This window comes from Macaca fascicularis, chromosome 8, assembly GCF_037993035.2.
Source record: "Macaca fascicularis isolate 582-1 chromosome 8, T2T-MFA8v1.1".
NCBI classification, from domain to species: Eukaryota; Metazoa; Chordata; class Mammalia; order Primates; family Cercopithecidae; genus Macaca; species Macaca fascicularis.
This window is the reverse complement of record NC_088382.1, coordinates 56,019,173-56,038,792: the sequence shown is the minus strand read 5'-3', so window position 1 is coordinate 56,038,792 and position 19,620 is coordinate 56,019,173. Positions and strand designations below refer to the sequence as shown.

The 19,620-nt window shown below is 36.6% G+C and overlaps 1 protein-coding gene across 1 annotated transcript; it reads right to left on the bottom strand.

Annotated features, from left to right (window-relative positions):
- Window positions 1-4,872: 4,872 nt before the first annotated feature.
- On the bottom strand, window positions 4,873-5,811 carry LOC135964528 (olfactory receptor 52E4-like). The gene has a single exon (XM_065518673.1). The coding sequence runs from the start codon at window positions 5,809-5,811 to the stop codon at window positions 4,873-4,875; it is 939 nt and encodes a 312-aa protein (XP_065374745.1).
- Window positions 5,812-19,620: the final 13,809 nt, after the last annotated feature.

Here is a 19,620-nt window from a genome sequence, read left to right as displayed (position 1 = left end):
AGAACAGTGTAACTCTGTGGCATGTATTCACACAATGCAAAACAGTTTCTCAGAAGGCTTCTTTTCGGGTTTTATCTGAGTATGTTTCCTTTGTCACCATAGGCTTCAATGCCCTCCCAAACATCCTATTACATTATCCATGAACACAGTGTTAGCAAACTGTTCCATGTAAAGAACACTATAACTATGTGAGATGTATTCACACATCACAAAGCAGTTTCTCAGAACGTTTCTTTTTTGTTTTTATCTGAGGATATTTCCTTGTCACCTTAGGCTTCAATTGGATCCAAAATATCCCTTCACAGGTTCCCCAAAAAAACAGTGCTAACAAACTGCTCCATGAAAGAAAAGTGTAACTCTGTGAGAAGAATTCATACTTCAGAAAGTAGATTATCAGAAGCCTTGTTTCTAGCTTTTCTCTGAGGATATTTCCTTTGTCACCATAAGCTTCAACAGGCTGTGAAATGTCCCTTTATGGATTCCAGGAAAACAGTGTTAGCAGACTGCTCAATGAAAAGAACAGTGTAACTCTGTGAGATTTATTCACACATCAAAAAGCAGTTTCTCAGAAAGCTTCTTTCAAGTTTCTATCTGAGGATATTTCCCTTTTCACCATCAGCCTCAACGCCCTGTCGAATATCACATTGCAGATTCCACGAAAATAGTGTTATCAAACTGCCCAATGAAAGAGAAGTGTAACTCTGAGATGAACTTATGCATCACAAAGCAGTTTCTCCAAAGTCTTCTCTTCAGTTTTTATCCGAGGATATTTCCTTTTTCACCATAGCACTCAATGCACTCACAGTATCCCATTACAGATGAAACAAAAACATTGTTAGTACACCGTTCCATGAAAGATTGGTTTAACTTTGTGAGCTGAATTCACACAGCACAAAGCAGTTTCTCAGAAAGCTTCTTTCCTGTTTTTAATCCGAGGATATTTCTATTTAAACACAGGCCTCAAAGCGCTCCCGTATATCTCATTGCAGATTCCACAAAAACATGTTAGCAAACTTCTCAATGAAAACCACTGTGCAACTCTGTGAGATAAATTCACACTTCATGAAGCTGTCTCTTAGAAAGCTTATTTCTAGTTCTTATCTGAGGATATTTTCTTTGTCACCATAGGCTTTGAAGCGATCCAAAACATCCCTTCGCATATCCCACAAGAACAGTGCTAGCAATCTGCTCCATGAAAGAGTCATGTAACTTTGTGAGATGAATTCGCACATCACAAAGTAGTTTCTCAGAAAGCTGCTTCTAGTTTGTATCTGAGGATATTTCCTTTCTCACCATAGCACTCAATGTGCTCACAATATCCCATTGCAGATTAAACGAAAACAGTGTTAGTAAACTGTTCCATGAAATATTGGTTTGACTTTGTGAATGGAGCAATGTTGGAACATATTCAAGAAGATATTGTATCCAAATTGAAGTTTATTTTCAGTTACACTGAATCGTCTCTTCCCAAAGTGCTGGTGGGTAACATAAAGTTAAAGATAAACAACTCTAGTATTCTCACACTTACTCTCCTGTAATGGTCTATGAGCCAGGTTAGTTTCCGTATTCTGTAAAATACCCTGTGATGCATAAAGAGTTCCCAAGGAGAAGAATTGTTTGACAGGGTGATCAAGGTTTATGAAAAATGGCAATGTCTCCGAATATTCAATACCAGGAGAACATAATTAACTCTAGCATTGATGTCTTTTTAAATTAAAATATGTAATTCAAGACAAAAGCTGTAGAAACTTTAAATGATTTTGAGCCTTAAAAGAATGAGATTATGGGGCCTGAGTCACTAACAGATAGCTGTAACCTAGGAAGTTGTAGTATTTGTTGCCCTGATAATAAATTAGCCTTTTTCCATTACCTACATTGTATTTTAGAATATTGTAAAAGACTAACGAGTGCCAGAGAAGACCCTTTCCCTCTTTACTTTTGATTTTCGTTATTGGTTAACTTCCTTCTTCCTCATGTTACACAAAGAGCTCATGACTATTACATTGTCAAAGATAAAATACTAAAAATATTCATTTAAATTGGAAAAAGAAAACAAGCTGTAACTAATCAATTTGCTGTAACTCATAAATCAACTTTTTATGGGGAAATTTTTAATTCTGCTGAATTTCTTTGTTTTCTGCCTATGTAAGTAAAGCCTTAACTTTTCAACTTTGGAGCATTGACCTCATTTCTTTGGATTCTGTGTTTCCCATATGGCCATATTTAGCTTTGCATTTGAATAAACACTTACACCAGATTCTCATCCTATCTATTATTTCAGGTTGACATTTCTGTTGTCACCATTTTCTCAATTATATTTATCTTTTGTGTCTTTTTTCTTCAGCATGTCAACACCCTTCTGGTCCCATCTTCTCTGACTTCGTGAAAGAAAACTACTGTCCAGAGAAGGGATCTTAGGACAGTGATTCTGCTCAACCATGTTTAAGTGTGGTGGTCCAGTTTGATTATGAACCATTTCAGGGCCAGCATTATGGTGCACTCCCATCCACACTGTGGGAACTATTATGCTTATATTAAAATTTTCTGACTCCCGTCAATATATTCAACCAGAAAGTTGCACTATACATGTCACAGATCTTTTCATATCACTGAGAGAAGAAAAAACTTTTTCTTTATTTTGCATGTTTATATATTGTACAGCTATTGATGGTCTGGATGCTGGTCTGTGCTTACCACTCAGTACTGTGGACCACAGCGATGAAGATTGTGCTGATTTCAGCTAATCTTTAACTCTATACCACTTGCACCTGCACTCAATTTCTGCGGTCTCCCTCTTCTCATTACCAACACCAACCCCAGGCTATGTGTTCTACCTCCCATTTTACTTGATCTCCACTTGGGACCCATGTTGAAGCCTCTTACATATAAATAAAATATTTCCTACTTAAATATCCTGCGAGAGTAAAGAATTTGTAGTCAAAATGATTTATCTGAGTGATCTTCCTTCACTTGTCACATGAAGATGATGCTAAAGATGGGTATATTTTATGCACACAAATACCTGCTTTCCTTAGACCTCAGTTTTTTTATTTGTTAAACAAAGGGAATAGATCAAGTTTCAATGTATTTCCACATTTAAAACTCTATATTCCCATAAAATTTTAGGTACATGAAACAGAAGCTGCAAAAGTCAAATTATAACCCATGCACACAGACCTAAAGAAAATACACAAAATACTATAGGATTCAGGAATTATGATTAGCCAGTGTTAAGATCAAGAACTGTCCAGATTCACAGATATTGAATAGGTGATGTTGCTTTTCTTGTCTACTCGGCTATATCCACCCCCATTTCCTAAAATTGTTATCTGTGTACTTTTGAGTATTTTGTATATTGTCATCCAAACTGCACAGTGGTTCTAAATTATAGAACATGAGGGAAACTTCTGATTTTGAAGCATGAGTATACTGATAAGTCACAAATTTCAGTTCAGCGCCTCTTTTATCTATTTTAATGCAAACCACATTCTCCAGTCACATCTGGAGTTTGAAAATGGGACTAAATATTGGAGAACTACAGGATTAATAAATTATAATAAGATTATTTTGAGGTTGATATCAAGTCTGGCCGTGTGCTTATCATAGCATGAGCCTAATTGTTTTTCTAAGTTATATAAGGTCTTACAAGTTTTATACATTTTATCTGAAGGGAAATTGTCAGATAGAATTTGGAATTAGAATTAGACATACGACACATACGAAAAGTCAAATCTGAGATGACTTTGCTTCAAGTGAGAAAACATGTCTCTGCAATACCCACACTGTAGTCTCTCACATCCCTAAATTCACAAAGACTTACTTTATTAGAGAATGAATGTAAAAGAAAAGTGTATTAGTCAGGGTTCTCTAGAGGGACTGAACTAGTAGGAAATATATATGTGTGTGTACACACACACACACACACACACACACACACACAAAGGGGAGTTTATTAAGTATTAACTCACATGATCACAAAGTCCCACAATAGGCCATCTGCAAGCTGAAGAGCATCGAGAGCCACTCCGAATCCCAAAACTGAGGAACTTGGAGTCTGATGTTTGAGGACAGGAAGCATCCAGCACTGGAGAAGGATGTAGGTTGGGAGGCTAGGCCAGTCTAATCTTTTCACATTTTTCTGCCTGCTTAATATTCTAGCTGCATTGGCAGCTGATTAGATGTTTCCCACCCAGATTGAAGGTGGGTCTGCCTTTCCCAGCCCACTGACTCAAATGTTAATCTCTTTTGACAACACCCTCACAGACACAACCAGGATCAATACTTTATATCCTTCAATCAAATCAAGTTGGCACTCAGTATTAACCATCACAAAAAGAGACAGAGCAGGAATGTGAAAGAAGAAAAGGAGCAAAAATGGTAGTAACAGCAAGACTGAGAGAGCATTGAAATAAACATGAGAGTCAAAGATTTTGGAGAAGACAAAAGTTTGGATTCTGTAAAGAATAGAAAAATATGTGACAGAAACTACTGCTGGATTACAGTTTATTTTGTTCATCTATAAATGAGATTTATTTGATCAGTGTCCTTCAGGATCTAAATTTACCTAGAGAGAAGACATATGGAAAAATTGGAGCTATCTATCACCCTTGTTTACAATCAGTTTTACTCCAAAGCCACCTCAACCTTCAGCATAGTTACCATTAATTAGCCTTTTTCCAGGTACCTGGAGAGAAGTGGGGGAAACAGGCAGCAAAGTTTAACTTTGCATTATCTGTCAACACTAAAGCCCTTCCAGTCAAAATGAAAAAATCTGACAAGCATGACCAACAGTTACAGAAGATTAAAAAGGAAGCTCAGATGATCATAATTTGGGTGGTATATAGATATATTTATCCAAACTGTATTGCATAATTATTCTTTCTGTACAAATATTTTCACAACTTGCTCTCGGATCTGCTTGGTCCTGACTCCATAAATGACTGGGTTAAGGTCAGGTGGGACAACCACATACAGGTTAGCCAAAAGAATATGGGTATAGCGGGGAACGTTTTGGCCAAAACGATGTGTCATAAAAGAACAAAATGCTGGTATGTAAAAGCACAGCATAACACAGACATGAGAACCACAGGTATGGAAGGCCTTCAGTCGGACATCTTGAGAAAGAAGGCGAAAAACAGCTCGAAGGATAAGCACATAGGAAGAAGAAATTAGGATCACATCCACAATAATATAAGAAATCACCATGAGCCCATAGATTATGTTGATCTTGATAGGTCCACAGGCCAACCGGGCCAGACCCATGTGCTCACAGTATGTGTGAGGTATGATGTTATGCCCACAGAATGGCAGATGCAGAATGAGTAACACAAATGGGGTTACAAGAACTAAATTTCTTCCAACAACCACAGAAGCTAGGATACTGATGGTTTTATTAGTGAGGATCATGGTGTACTGGACAGGGTTGCAGATGGCAACAAAGTGGTCATAAGCCATGACCACCAACAGAACAGTCTCCATGCCTGTAAACATGTGAATAGAGAACATCTGAAGAAGGCAGCTCCCAAAGCTCATCTCTTGGAGTTTGAACCAGAAGATTCCTAGCATTTTGGGGTTAGTGGATGTGGACAGACCCAGATCAATCATAGACAACATGGCCAGTAAGTAGAACATGGGCTGATGTAGACTGTGTTCGGTTTTGATCACAAAGAGAATGGTCATATTCTCCACAATGGCAATCAGGTACACAATACAGAATGGGAAAGCAATCCACATACGTAAAGTTTCCAGTCCTGGTATTCCTAGCAGGAGAAAGAAGTGGGGATAGAAGTGGGTGTCATTGATAGAAGGCATCCTCCCAGCAAGTGTCACTGAATTCCTAAGTAAGAAAGATCTCAATTTCTTTAAGGTCCTCCTTTGTCAAGTTCCTGAAGCAACAGAAAAACTCTTATCAGTGTGCTAGAAGTAATGGTATAGGTGGTTAATTTACAAACACTTGAGATTCACTTTTTTCCAGAGGGTAATGGAGGAAGCCTCTCAACACAGATTATTGTTCTGAGATCCATCATAGGCAATATTGCTCATGGCTTTATGTTTTGTAATCTTTGAGATATTTGAAAGAACTGGAAAAACTTCATAATGCAATGCATATTTATATTAAGGCATTCCCTTCCATTACTTCCCTAAGTAACCCTTCTTTACTTTTTGGAAAATCACCATCCCATGTGTTCTTCAAAGTGTGGTTTTGAGATCTTTGGGGTTTTCTAAGTACCTTTCCAGAAGCTCAAAATCTCAAAACTATATTTATGATAAAAAATTTGTAGCCATTCTCACTCTCATTCTCTCATAAGTACGTAGTGAAATTTTCCAGAGGTTGGATGAGATGTTACCATAATAGATTAAATGAAATTGTAAATGATTTATGAGATTTCAGCTCTATTATCTTAACTTAGACAATAAAAATATTTGCAAAGGAAAATGATGCCATTCTTACAACTAATGTTTTGAAAAGTAGTGATTTTAACAAAAAGTATCAAATATGTTTTTGTATAATAGTTTGTTAATGTTATTTTAATATTAAACATTTAAATTTTGCTCTAATGTCTAATAATATAAATATTGTGGATATAATTCAGAGAAACTAAAACTCTTTGAGTATCTTAATAATTTCCAGAAATGACAGATTCCTAGTACAAAGGAGAAGTACTACTGTCTGCCACTTTCTATGTTTTGTTATAATATAAGCATAAGGATCTTATACAGTGACATCACATTAAGTGTAGTTAATCAGTCTCTGTTAGAACTTTCCTGGTTCTAACTCAGCTAAACTGACCAGTGCATTTCTGTTATGGATTAATTGCTAGTTTTGATGTTTCTAAATCTTCATGAACAATCTGGTTTCTCCAATATCCTGTCATTCTGATTCCCTGATATCCTTCCAATAAAATGCCTTGCATGTATCTGCCAAATTATGTTTATCTTCCTTACAATCTATAACATCGATGAGTAATATTTAAAAAAAAAATCCCATGTCCCAAAATTGTGTCTAGCTTCAGGTGTAAACAGATAAATATTTAGCATATTTTAATATTGAAATTAAAATGTTTTTAAGGACTTTTCATTGCTTCCTTGACAATAACAAGGAAAATTTCCTTATTTCATCTTTGTGTCCCTAAAGACACTGTACAATTCTGTAGCAACTAGTGTAACCTGGATTGTATAATATTTCTGCATGTATTGGCCTTATTTCTATGAAGAAAATAACTGCAACTAAGAGTTGAGAACCAGAGGTAATCATTGTAATATGCTCAAAACTGCCACATGAATGTCGGTTCCCAGTTGTTCAGTATTCAATTGAATCATAGTTGGAGTTTGTAATAAGTGTGCTTTTGTTTGTGTGTGAGTGTGTGTGACAGAGAGAGAGAGAAAGGGAGAGAAGTTTGGAGAGATAGGAGTAGAGAGAGAAATCATGTTTTATTATTTATGTGGCTGCATACACCAGTTGTCCTATGACTTTGCCAGGTAGTTATTTTACAGCAGAGGCCCACAGGCAAAGGGGTTAATAATTCCCCATTCTATATGAGAAGAACAAGAACATCTCTTTGTCCCCGAGGAGCTGAGAGAAAATTGAAAAAAAGAACATAATATTTGCCAGTATTGAGGAAAAGATGCCAGGCTGAAAAACCAGAGGGCTGTGGTTTTTGTGATTTCACCTGGAAGAGTCTGAGGAAATAGCTAGGATGATGTGTTGTGAGATTTACAATCCAGAGTCAGCCCAATCTTAAGGGTGGTTGTCTCAACATGATACTTTACCAACTGAGAAAAACATTCCCAGGGAGGTGGCAAAGGGGACACTTCTCTGACAGTACAATTCAAAGCTGCTACCACATCCACCCTCTCACAGTTTTACCTGAGTTCTTGCCTTCTTTCTGTCATAACTTTATGCCACAGTAGCAGACAATGTATGGCCAATAACCTCAAGATCGTTTTTTGAGGACAAATTATTAAGTTTATTCTTCTTTAGATATGCACATTGACAAAGATCCCCACTGGAGTCCATCTGAAAAGACAAATTCATAATAATTAGCAATTTCTCCCTTATTGTGCTCACCAAAGTTCACATTTTGAACTTCAGATTATTTTTTTTACTTTGTTAGATTTTTTTTTTTTTCTGACTGTAGTAGAATATTATAGAGGTCTTCTGTGGACCTTAAAACTATTCAGACATGGCTTGAAAACCTGCTAAACCATTTACTTGCTTGAGACTCTTGGACAGATTCTTTAACCAGATAGATTAGGTTTTTTCTCCTGTAAAAATGACATGATAAATTATAACTAATGTGGTTTATTTTAATGATAAATAAGAGCAATGTTTGTATAGGTGCTAGTGCATAGTGTATCCTCAACAAATTATACTTACTTATTTTATTAACACTCCCAAATATTTTCTTTATTTAATGCAAGATAGGTAAACTAATTCACCTGTTAGTAGAAATAAGTTATTTCATTGTAATAAGTCCAAATTATGTCACAGTTGGACATAAGATTAAATAAAGGATGGATGGATCAGAAGAGGCCAAAGTAAAGAAATGGCATGGAGTCAGACATTAATATTTATCTCTAGATTTTTATGGATACAAATATTACCCAATACTGCCATTTAGAAAGGAAACAATTTTCTGTCCTTATTCTTACAGCTTTCCCAAGCTTGGTGAGACCAAAGCAGTTGATAAATGGACAAAGTGGATAAAGACCTTCATTCAGGCTCTTCCATAACTGTGCCATTGACGGTTCAGTCCAATTGATCTAGCTGATCTAGCAGGGGTACTGTGCTTACAATAAAAATGGCTTGGGTATGGTTCCATAAAGTAGGAGGGATACAGGGAACCAAGTTAAAGTTGGCAATATTAAATTTACTCTGACAATGAGGGAAATAGAGAATAAAACTGTACAGACCAAATATGTTAATACCTATGTAATTTTATTTGAATATTGACATAAGTGATACCCCCACCACCTTAAATACACACATATAAATGAAGTCTGCAATAACATCCTTTTGTCTTATTGACTACAAGTATTGCCATGTTAGTATATGACTGGATTTGTGGTGTTTCGGCTGTGAACAGTGTACTCTGTGAGAGTGTGTGTGTATGTGTGTGTTTGTAAGGGGGGGCGTGGAGAGTGAGGGGAGAGAGAGAGAGAAAAAAAAAAAACAGAGACAGAAATTCTGTGCATTACTAATTGGTACACCATTGCACTCACTTATGGATGTCTATTCCAATCCCATATGCTCTGTTGTGTTCCTCTGTGAAGAGAATGGTGCAATGGTGCTTGGGATAATTCCTCAGAAAAGTGGAAAAATCTGGCTTCTTCTATCGTCATTTGCTCTCCTCTCCTCTGTGTCTTCTCACTTCTCCTGCACAAGCATTCTTATCTCTCTAATATTTCTTCTCCCAGACCTCACTTGGAGCAGAATTGTAGCATGAGCCCAGGTTCTTGAAGATGGCGATTAGGTTCCTATTCAAGCCTCTGAGCAACAAGCCTGCCTGGTAACGTGGAGAAAACTTTATACTGAGTGAGAGCATCCCTATGCCTAGGCATGTCCTAGAATCCCTGAGCCTAGTCTTCAGAATCCTCTGGGAGGATACATGGACTCAAGGGTCATTAAGTCTTAGTAAGTCTTTATTCCTCTTTACTGCATCTGCAGAGAAACATCTTAACTCCTTAGCTCAGGGGAGCAGATGTGTTATGAAAGGATGGGAAGGAAAATATCCTGAACAGAGAGGAACCTGTTTTGGGGATGATGTTAATTCTGCTTCCCTCAAGAGCCATGAATGCATTGATTTTGTACCATTAAGTTTTCACATGTGACCATGAAACTGTTCTCAGCAACTCTTCTGTTTTAATATGTTTGTATAAATCCTGATGTAGTTTCACAACTGTTACAATTGAGGCTTCAAAAAATGAAGGAGAAGACATCTCAAATAGACAAATTAGACTCTGTGGTACAACTCTGTTTATTGGCAGTGTGCATGCCTACAGATAATGGCAGCAACTTTCTTCCAATCCACCAAGATTCTCCTTCTCAGTCTATAACTAATGGTGAACAGATACAGTCTGTGAAGAGAGACTTGCATGTGTTTCAGCTCTTTTGGCAGAAAGTGAAGAAAATTCTACGTTTTCCTTATAAAACGTATTATATTGTCCCTTCTAGCCAGAGAAGTAGTGTTTCCTGAGAGGCTCCCTTCCTTTATGATGATAAAGTAGACCTGATAGTACTACCAGGACATGCTACAGAGCCTGGTTTTCCTGACTATAGTTAGAAATAGACTGAGGGGACTCATACAGAGTATTTGTCCTTTTGCATCTGGCATATTTTGCTTAGCATAATGCCCTAATGGTTCACCTGTGTTGTGGCATGTGACACAATATTCTTTAAAAAAAAAAAAGATTTCATAATACTCCATTTTGTATATGCCGTTTTTCCTTTACCATTCATTGTCAATAGACATTTGGATTGTTTCCACTCTACCCCTTGTCTATTATAAATGATGCTTTCATGAACATGGGTGAAAATTTATCTTTAAGATCCTGCTTTGAATTCTGTTTGGATATATATCCAGAAGTGGGGTTACTGAATCATATTCTAATTGTATTTTTAATTTTAGTAGTATCTCCTTACTGCTTGCTCTCTGCGCCATTTTACATTCCCATCACCAGAGCACAAGGGCTCTCCACATGCTCAACACTTACATTCTTCTATTTTGATAGTGGCCATTCTAGTGAGTATGAGTTGATGTCTCATTGTTTTGATTTGCATTTTCCTGATGATTAGTGAAGATGAGCATCTTTTCAAGTATTTATTGGCTATTCATATATCTTCTTTGGAGAATTTTCTATTCAAGTCATTTTTTCATTTTTATATTAGGTTTTATGCAGTATTTAAAATAGTCAAATTGTAGAAAAGAAACAGCAGAAATGTAGTTAGCAAGGGCTGGAGAGAAGAGAAAGAGGGAATTATTAGTGTTTAGTGGGTACAGAGTCTTGGTGTTATACGATAAAAAAATTCTAGGGTTCAGTTGCACAATAATGTAAATATACTTAACACTATTGAACTGTACTCTTAAAAATGGTTAAGATTGTTAGTTTATTATGTGATTTTTACCACAATAAAAAATGCAAGCAAAAAAAAGGTGAAGAAAAAATAAAAACTTTTATACACACACACACACACACACACACACACACACACACAGAAATCCACTGAGGGAAAAATTAGTACAAAGATAATTAGTTGGTATTTTTTGCCTTCTAAGTTCAGACTATTTTGAGTTGTTAGCACAGAAATAGTAATGCTGTCTATGATCCAAGAGAGATTCTGGTTTGATCTGCCATATTCTTGCGTTCATTACTTCTCTTTTGATTAATGAGAAAGTAACTCCCTAGGTTCCTGTTTCTCCCTCATTGTGTCTATATTCCTTATTGTATCCATATTTATCTTCCCAAGTCAAGGCTGACTCTATCCAATTTCTGCTTAAAATTCCTTCCCATGACCCATACATTCTCCATTGTATACTGCAGACTTTAGGTAATAAAGAGCAAACACCATTTTTACCAAATTCCTTCACTCAATCCAATCGACCTTTTATACTTTCATTGTACTACATGACTCCCAAACACACATCCTGTCTTTGATAATCAAAAGTCCTCCATATAAAATAACTACCTCTCATTTCCACTTTGCTTCAGCACTTTCTCAATTGTCCTATACTTCTTAATGATCTTTCATATGAATCAATCTGATAGAATCTTTGTCTTTTGTATTCTCAATATCAGTGTGTGCCACTATTATAACAAGCAAATTTTCCTTTGTGTTGGTATTGTGTTTTCTCTCTTCCATTATTTTATGGATTGATAGTAGAGTGATGTTTAAGTCAACTTTGTCCTTCAGTTCACCTAGTATAGTGCTTTGACTGCAAGAGGTGCTCTGGCATTATTTAATTACATTATTTTTAAAACATAAAAATTCTAGTTCTGTTAGGGTCATAATATCAATAATCATATATCTCCTAATCGGTCACTGTATCTACCCCCTCCTATTCCCAAGATTATTTCACTATGACTTCTGGAATCAATTTTTTTTTATTAGCAGTGATATTATTTTTGGCCTTAAACCACTTCTGATGTTTGGTTTCTCTTCCTTTTGAAACAGAATCCCAGTTGTTCTCTAAGGACATTACTTCTCCTGAAAAGTGTTGAGGGATTGGATGTATTTTCCCACTATTTTCACCATTTCCTCATGCCAAATAGTCTAAAGACCTAGAGACTTTTTGTCTTGGACTTTTGACAGTTTGACATTATTATGCCTCAGGGAGGATCTTCTTGAGTTGAATTTACGTGGGGGATTTTGAGCCTTTGGATTTGGATACCTGTATCTCTCTTCACATTTTGAAAGTTTTCAGCTATTATTTTATTAAGTAGATTTCCTCTGCCCTTTTCTTTCTCTTCTCCTTCTAGAATTCTCATAATATAAATATATTGTTTATATTTCTGTACTTTTTTTTAATCCTTCTTTTGTTTTTCTCTGACTTATTTCAAACAACCTGTCAACAGATTCTTTCTTCTGCTTGGCCAAGTCTGCTATTGAATCTCTCTATTGTAAATTGAAAATTATTCACTGAATTCTTCAGCTACAAGATTTCTATTTGATTGTTATCTTCTGTTGAATTGCTCATTTGTTTCGGGAATTATTCTCCTGATTTTATTGAATTGTCTATGCTGTATTTTCTTGTAGTTTTCTGAGTCTTCTCAGCATCATTGTTTTTATTTTTATTTTTTGGCAACTTGTTAATTTTCTTTTTACTGGAGTCCATTGCTACAGTGTTTTGTTCCTTTGGTGGTATCATATTTCTTTGCCTTTTCATGTTTCTTGTGTCTCTATATTGATGCCTGTGTATCTGGTGGAACACTTATCTCCAAACTTTCCAAAGTGGTTTTTGTAGAGGACAACTATCACCTGTAGTTGGATTTTAGTGTGCCAGTAGAGAAGAGTATGGTGACTCTGTTTCCAGATAGGTGTAGTATAGTCTCTGTGCAGCTTCCTGAGCTGAGTTTAATATGTCTGCAATAATTGCAGGTGCCTCAGTGGCTTAGACTGTTGAAGTTTGTAGTAGCACAGCAGTAGTGATGGCACAGTTTGTTTATGTCCTTAGTGTCAAGGGCTTTTGGGGTCCTCCTATTTTTAATTTTTCCCACAATGAGGGGACTCAGCTGACAGAATCCCTCTGATTAGACATAACATGTAAGCTGCTGCAGTAGCGCTGGGCTCAAACTGCAGTGGCTTGGAGTGGTTGTGGAGCCAGGGTTCAAGGCTCAGGGTCTCACAAACTAGCACTCTCCTTCAGTTACTTTCATTAAAATGTAGTTGTTTATTCATTGTTCTGGCTATGAGAGTGAGGCAACTAAGAGCTGGAACATTTTGGTAGTCCATCTTGCTCACGTTGTGAAGATTAACCCTTTGAGAGGATATTAACTATCACACTGTAGGGCAGTAACATAGAGGCAATTAGTTTTCAGTATATAATTGATTTACATTTGCTATTCATTTGATCTTGCTTCATTTATTAAAAAGCCTATGAATTTTCAGTGTTTTGCGGTGCCGTTTGTCATAAATTATACATTTATACATGTGTATTTTTGTGTTTGGACTATGTTGTTCTGCTTGTTGTTTGTTCTTGTACAAGTATTTCACAATTTTCGTAAGTCATGCTATAAAATAAATTACGGAATATAGTAATATAAATCCTAAAATTTTGTTCTTCAGGATCGTCCAGCCAATTTCTTTTAAAATATATAGGTCGGGTGTGGTGACTCATGTCTCTCACCCCAGCAATTTGGGAGGCCGAGGCGGGCGGATCATGAGGTCAGGAGATTGAGACCATCCTGTCTAACACGGTGAAACCCTATCTCTACTAAAAATACAAAAAAATAGCTGGGCGAGGTGGCGGGCACCTGTAGTCCCAGCTACTCAGGGGGCTGAGGTAGGAGAAGGGCATGAACCCAGGAGGTGGAGCTTGCAGTGAACCGAGATGGCACCACTGCACTCCAGCCTGGGCAATAGAGTGAGACTCTGTCTCAAAATATATATATCTATATACACACACACACACACACACACACACACACACACATATATATACACACACATACTGTGAAAACAAAAACAAGAGGACAAATAAGCAAACAAGTTCATTGAAATATTTGTTGCATTGAATATATAGTTAAATTATAGAGAATGTTTTTAAAAGGTTACTGATTATTCCAAATCGTGAACTAGGTATATCTTTTCACGTATTTATGTATTTAAAAAGTTCCTTTGCAGGATTATTATGCATTTATTTAGAAGTTTTGCATATCAACTTGTTAGAGTTAGGTCAAAGCATCTGATGTTTTGTGATGCCATTTAAAAATATATAATTTTCAAGATTTTAATTTATCAGTTTTTTATTATTAGTATAGAAAAATGTAATTAACGAAAAACAGTCCAGGACCAGATGGATTCACAGCTGAATTCTACCAGACATACAAGGAGGAGCTGGTACCATTCCTTCTGAAACTATTCCAATCACTAGAGAAAGAGGGAATCCTCCCTAACTCATTTTATGAGGCCAACATCATCCTGACACCAAAGTCTGGCAGAGATACAACAAAAAAAAGAGAATTTTAGACCAATATCCCTGATGAACATCAACGTAAAAATCCTCAATAAAATACTGGCAAACCGGATCCAGCAACACATCAAAAAGCTTATCCACCATGATCAAGTGGGCTTCATCCCCGGGATGCAAGGCTGGTTCAACATATGCAAATCAATAAATGTAATCCAACATATAAACAGAACCAAAGACAAAAACCACATGATTTTCTCAATAGATGCAGAAAAGGCTTTTGACAAAATTCAACAGCCCTTCATGCTAAAAACGCTCAATAAATTCGGTATTGATGGAACGTATCTCAAAATAATAAGAGCTATTTCTGACAAACCCACAGCCAATATCATACTGAATGGGCAAAAACTGGAAAAATTCCCTCTGAAAACTGGCACAAGACAGGGCTACCCTCTCTCACCACTCCTATTCAACATAGTGTTGGAATTTCTGGCTAGGCAATCAGGCAAGAGAAAGAAATCAAGGGTATTCAGTTAGGAAAAGAAGAAGTCAAATTGTCCCTGTTTGCAGATGACATGATTGTATATTTAGAAAACCCCATTGTCTCAGCCCAAAATCTCCTTAAGCTGATAAAAAACTTCAGCAAAGTCTCAAGATACAAAATTAATGTGCAAAAATCACAAGCATTCATATACACCAGTAACAGACAAACAGAGAACCAAATCATGAATGAACTTCCATTCACAATTGCTTCAAAGAGAATAAAATACCTAGGAATCCAAGTTACAAGGGATGTAAAGGACCTCTTCAAGGAGAACTACAAACCACTGCTCAGTGAAATAAAAGAGGACACAAACAAATGGAAGAACATACCATGCTCATGGATAGGAAGAATCAATATCGTGAAAATGGCCATACTGCCCAAGGTTATTTATAGATTCAATGCCATCCCCGTCAAGCTACCAAGGAGTTTCTTCACAGAATTGGAAAAAACTGCTTTAAAGTTCATATGGAACCAAAAAAGAGCCCGCATTGCCAAGACAATCCTAAGTCAAAAGAACAAAGCTAGAGGCATCACGCTACCTGACTTCAAACTATACTACAAGGCTACAGTAACCAAAACAGCATGGTCCTGGTACCAAAACAGAGATATAGACCAATGGAACAGAACAGAGGCCTCAGACATAATATCACACATCTACAGCCATGTGATCTTTGACAAACCTGAGAGAAACAAGAAATGGGGAAAGGATTCCCTATTAAATAAATGGTGCTGGGAAAATTGGCTAGCCATAAGTAGAAAGCTGAAACTGGATCCTTTCCTTACTCCCTATACGAAAATTAATTCAAGATAGATTAGAGACTTAAATGTTAGACCTAAAACCTAAAAAACCTAGAAGAAAACCTAGGTAATACCATTCAGGACATAGGCATGGACAAGGACTTCATGTCTAAAACACCAAAAGCAACAGCAACAAAAGCCAAAATTGACAAATGGGATCTCATTAAACTAAAGAGCTCCTGCACAGCAAAAGAAACTACCATCAGAGTGAACAGGCAATCTACAGAATGGGAGAAAATGTTTGCAATCTACTCATCTGACAAAGGGCTAATATCCAGAACCTACAAAGAACTCAAACAAATTTACAAGAAAAAAACAAACAACCCCATCATAAAGTGGGCAATGGATATGAACAGACACTTCATAAAAGAAGACATTCATACAGCCAACAGACACATGAAAAAATGCTCATCATCACTGGTCATCAGAGAAATACAAATCAAAACCACAATGAGATACCATCTCACACCAATTAGAATGACAATTATTAAAAAGTCAGGAAACAACAGACGCTGGAGAGGATGTGGAGAAATAGGAACACTTTTACCCTGTTGGTGGAATTGTAAACTAGTTCAACCATTATGGAAAACAGTATGACAATTCCTCAAGGATCTAGAACTAGAAGTACCATATGACCCAGCCATCCCATTACTGGGGATATACCCAAAGGATTCTAAATCATGCTGCTATAAAGACACATGCACACGTATGTTTATTGTGGCACTATTCACAATAGCAAAGACTTGGAATCAACCCAAATGTCCATCAGTGACAGACTGGATTAAGAAAATGTGGCACATATACACCATGGTATACTATGCGGCCATAAAAAAGGATGAGTTTGTGTCCTTTGTAGGGACATGGATGCAGCTGGAAACCATCATTCTCAGTGAACTATCGCAAGAACAGAAAACCAAACACCGCATGTTCTCACTCATAGGTGGGAACTGAACAATGAGATCACTTGGACTCTGGAAGGGGAACATCATACACTGGGGCCTATCATGGGGAGGGGGGAGGGGGGAGGGATTGCTTTGGGAGTTATACCTGATGTAAATGACAAGTTGATGGGTGCTGACGAGTTGATGGGTGCAGCACGCCAACATGGCACAAGTATACATATGTAACAAACCTGCACATTATGCACATGTACCCTAGAACGTAAATAATAATAATAATAACAGGAAAATGTAATTAATTTTTAAATTATTATTATTATTTCTTATAGAAACAGGGTCTCCCTAAGTTGCCTAGGCTGTTCTCAAAATCCTGGGCTTAAGTAACCTTCCTGCCTCGCCTCCCAAAATGTTGGGATTACTGGCATGAACAACCATGCCTTACCAAATTTTTTTGTATTGGCTTTGTATCAAGTATCCTGATAAATTTATTTGTTAATTCTAATAGTTTTTCCATGAATATTTTAAATTTTATGTAAACCTAATCATGTCCTCTGTGAATGATGATAGTTTTATTTTTTACTTTCCAAAAATTTTTGTATTTTTAGTTATTTTTCTTGTCTTATAGACTACAAAGAGCATCTAGTTGTATGAGGACAAGACTGTGTCTTTGTCATGTTTCTGGTCTCAGGTAAATACATATTGCCACAGTATGCATACTCCTACATTCTGTTGGTCTGCACATTAAGGGAGACCCTTTCACGCTTGGCTTAAGTGATTTAAAAAAATAATAGAAATGGTTTAAAAACATTTAATTCAGGAAATATTTCTCCCATTGTATTGGTTGTCTTTTTACTCTCCTTATAGTGTTATTTAATGCACAAAAGTTTTTAATCTTAGTACTTCATTAATTAATTTATAATTCATTGCTCTGTTTTTGTTGCCCTATATAAGAAATCAAGTCTGAAGTCATGACTTACCCTATGTTTTATTCTAAGAGTTTCATTGTTTTATTTATATTTAAGTTTTTGATTCATTTAAATTTAATTTTTGTATATATATAGTGTTAAGGGTGCAACTTTACTTTTTTTTTTTGAGACAGATCCTTACTCTGTTGCCAGACTGGAGTGTAGCGGTGCGATCTCAGCTCACTGCAACCTCCACCTCCTGGATTCAAGTGATTCCCCGGCCTCAGCCTCCCAAGTAACTGGTATTACAGACACGTGCCACCACACCTGGCTAATTTTTTGTATTTTATTAGAGACAAGGTTTCACCATGTTGGCCAAGATGGTCTCAATCTCCTGACCTCGTGATCTCCCCACTTCGGCCTCACAAAGTGCTGGGATTACAGGCGTGAGCACCTGCACACATAAAACTTCCCTCTTTTATCATGTGCATATCCTGTTGTCCTGGCACCAAATTTAAAAGTTTTATTAAATTTTTAGTTGATAAATAATAATGATATATATTATGGGGTGAATTGTGATGTTTTGATAAATATGTACATTATAGAATTATCAAATCATGATAATTAGCATATCTGTCACCCAAAGTTTCTTGAATCTTTGTGATGACAACATTGAAAATCCTCTCTTTTAGTTATTTTGAAATACACAATAAATTTCAACTCTTATATCAGATACAGGGGATACTTGTGCAGATTTGTTACATGGGACTGTTGTAGGATGTTAAGGTTTGGGGTATGAATTCCATCACTCAGGTAGTGAACATAGTACCAAAAAGGCAGTTTTTCAACCTACTTCCTCCCTCCAGCCTCTAATAGTCCACAGTGTCTATTGTTCCCATATTTATGTCCATGTGTTGTTTAGCTTCCATTTGTAACTGAGAACATGCAATATTTCATTTTCTTTTCCTGTGTTAATTTGCTTAGAATTATGACCTTTGGCTCCATCTCTATTGCTGCAAAGAATATGATTTCATACTTTTCATGCTGCATAGTATTCCATGGTATATATATGTACCACTTTTTAAAATCCAATCTACCATTGATGGACACCTGGATTAATTCTACTCTTTCATGGAGCAGATTGCCAGCACTGTTTTTGTGGAATCTGAGAAGGGATATTTTGTATGGCTTGGAGCTTATGGTGACAAGGGAAATATCTTCAGATAAAAACTGGAAACAAGCTTCCTGAGAAACTGCTTTGTGACATGTGAATTCTTCTCACAGAGTTACACCACTCTTTCACTGAGCAGTTTGCTAACACTGATTTCACAGAATCTCCAGTGGAATATTCTGGATCGCATTGAGGAGTATGGTGAAAATGGAAATATCATCTGATGAAAAGTACAAAGAAGCTTTCTGAGAAACTGCTTTGTGAGTGTGAATTCATCTCACAGAGTTATATCAATCTTTCGTGGAGCAGTTTGCTAGCACTGTTTTTTGTGGAAACTGAGAAGAGGTATTTTGGATCACTTTGAAGCCTATGGTGACAAAGGCAATATAATCACATAAAGCTAGAAAGGAGCTTTCTGAGAAACTGCTTTGTGCTGTGTGAATTCCTCTCTCAGAGTTACACCTTTCTTTTCACGGAGCAGTTTCCTAACACAGTTGTCGTGGAATCTGCAATGGACTATTGCGAGTGCGTTGAGTGCTATGGTGAAAAAGGAAATATACTCAGATAAAAACTGGAGAGAAGCCTTCGGAGAAACTGTTTTGTCAGGCACAAATTCATCTCACAGAGTTACACCACTCTTCTATTCAGCAGTTTGCTTACACTGTTTTCGTGGAAT

Excerpts from the sequence above, each read along its gene's own strand:
- LOC135964528 (XM_065518673.1), bottom strand. The coding sequence starts at position 5,811 with ATGCCTTCTATCAATGACACCCACTTCTATCCCCACTTCTTTCTCCTG.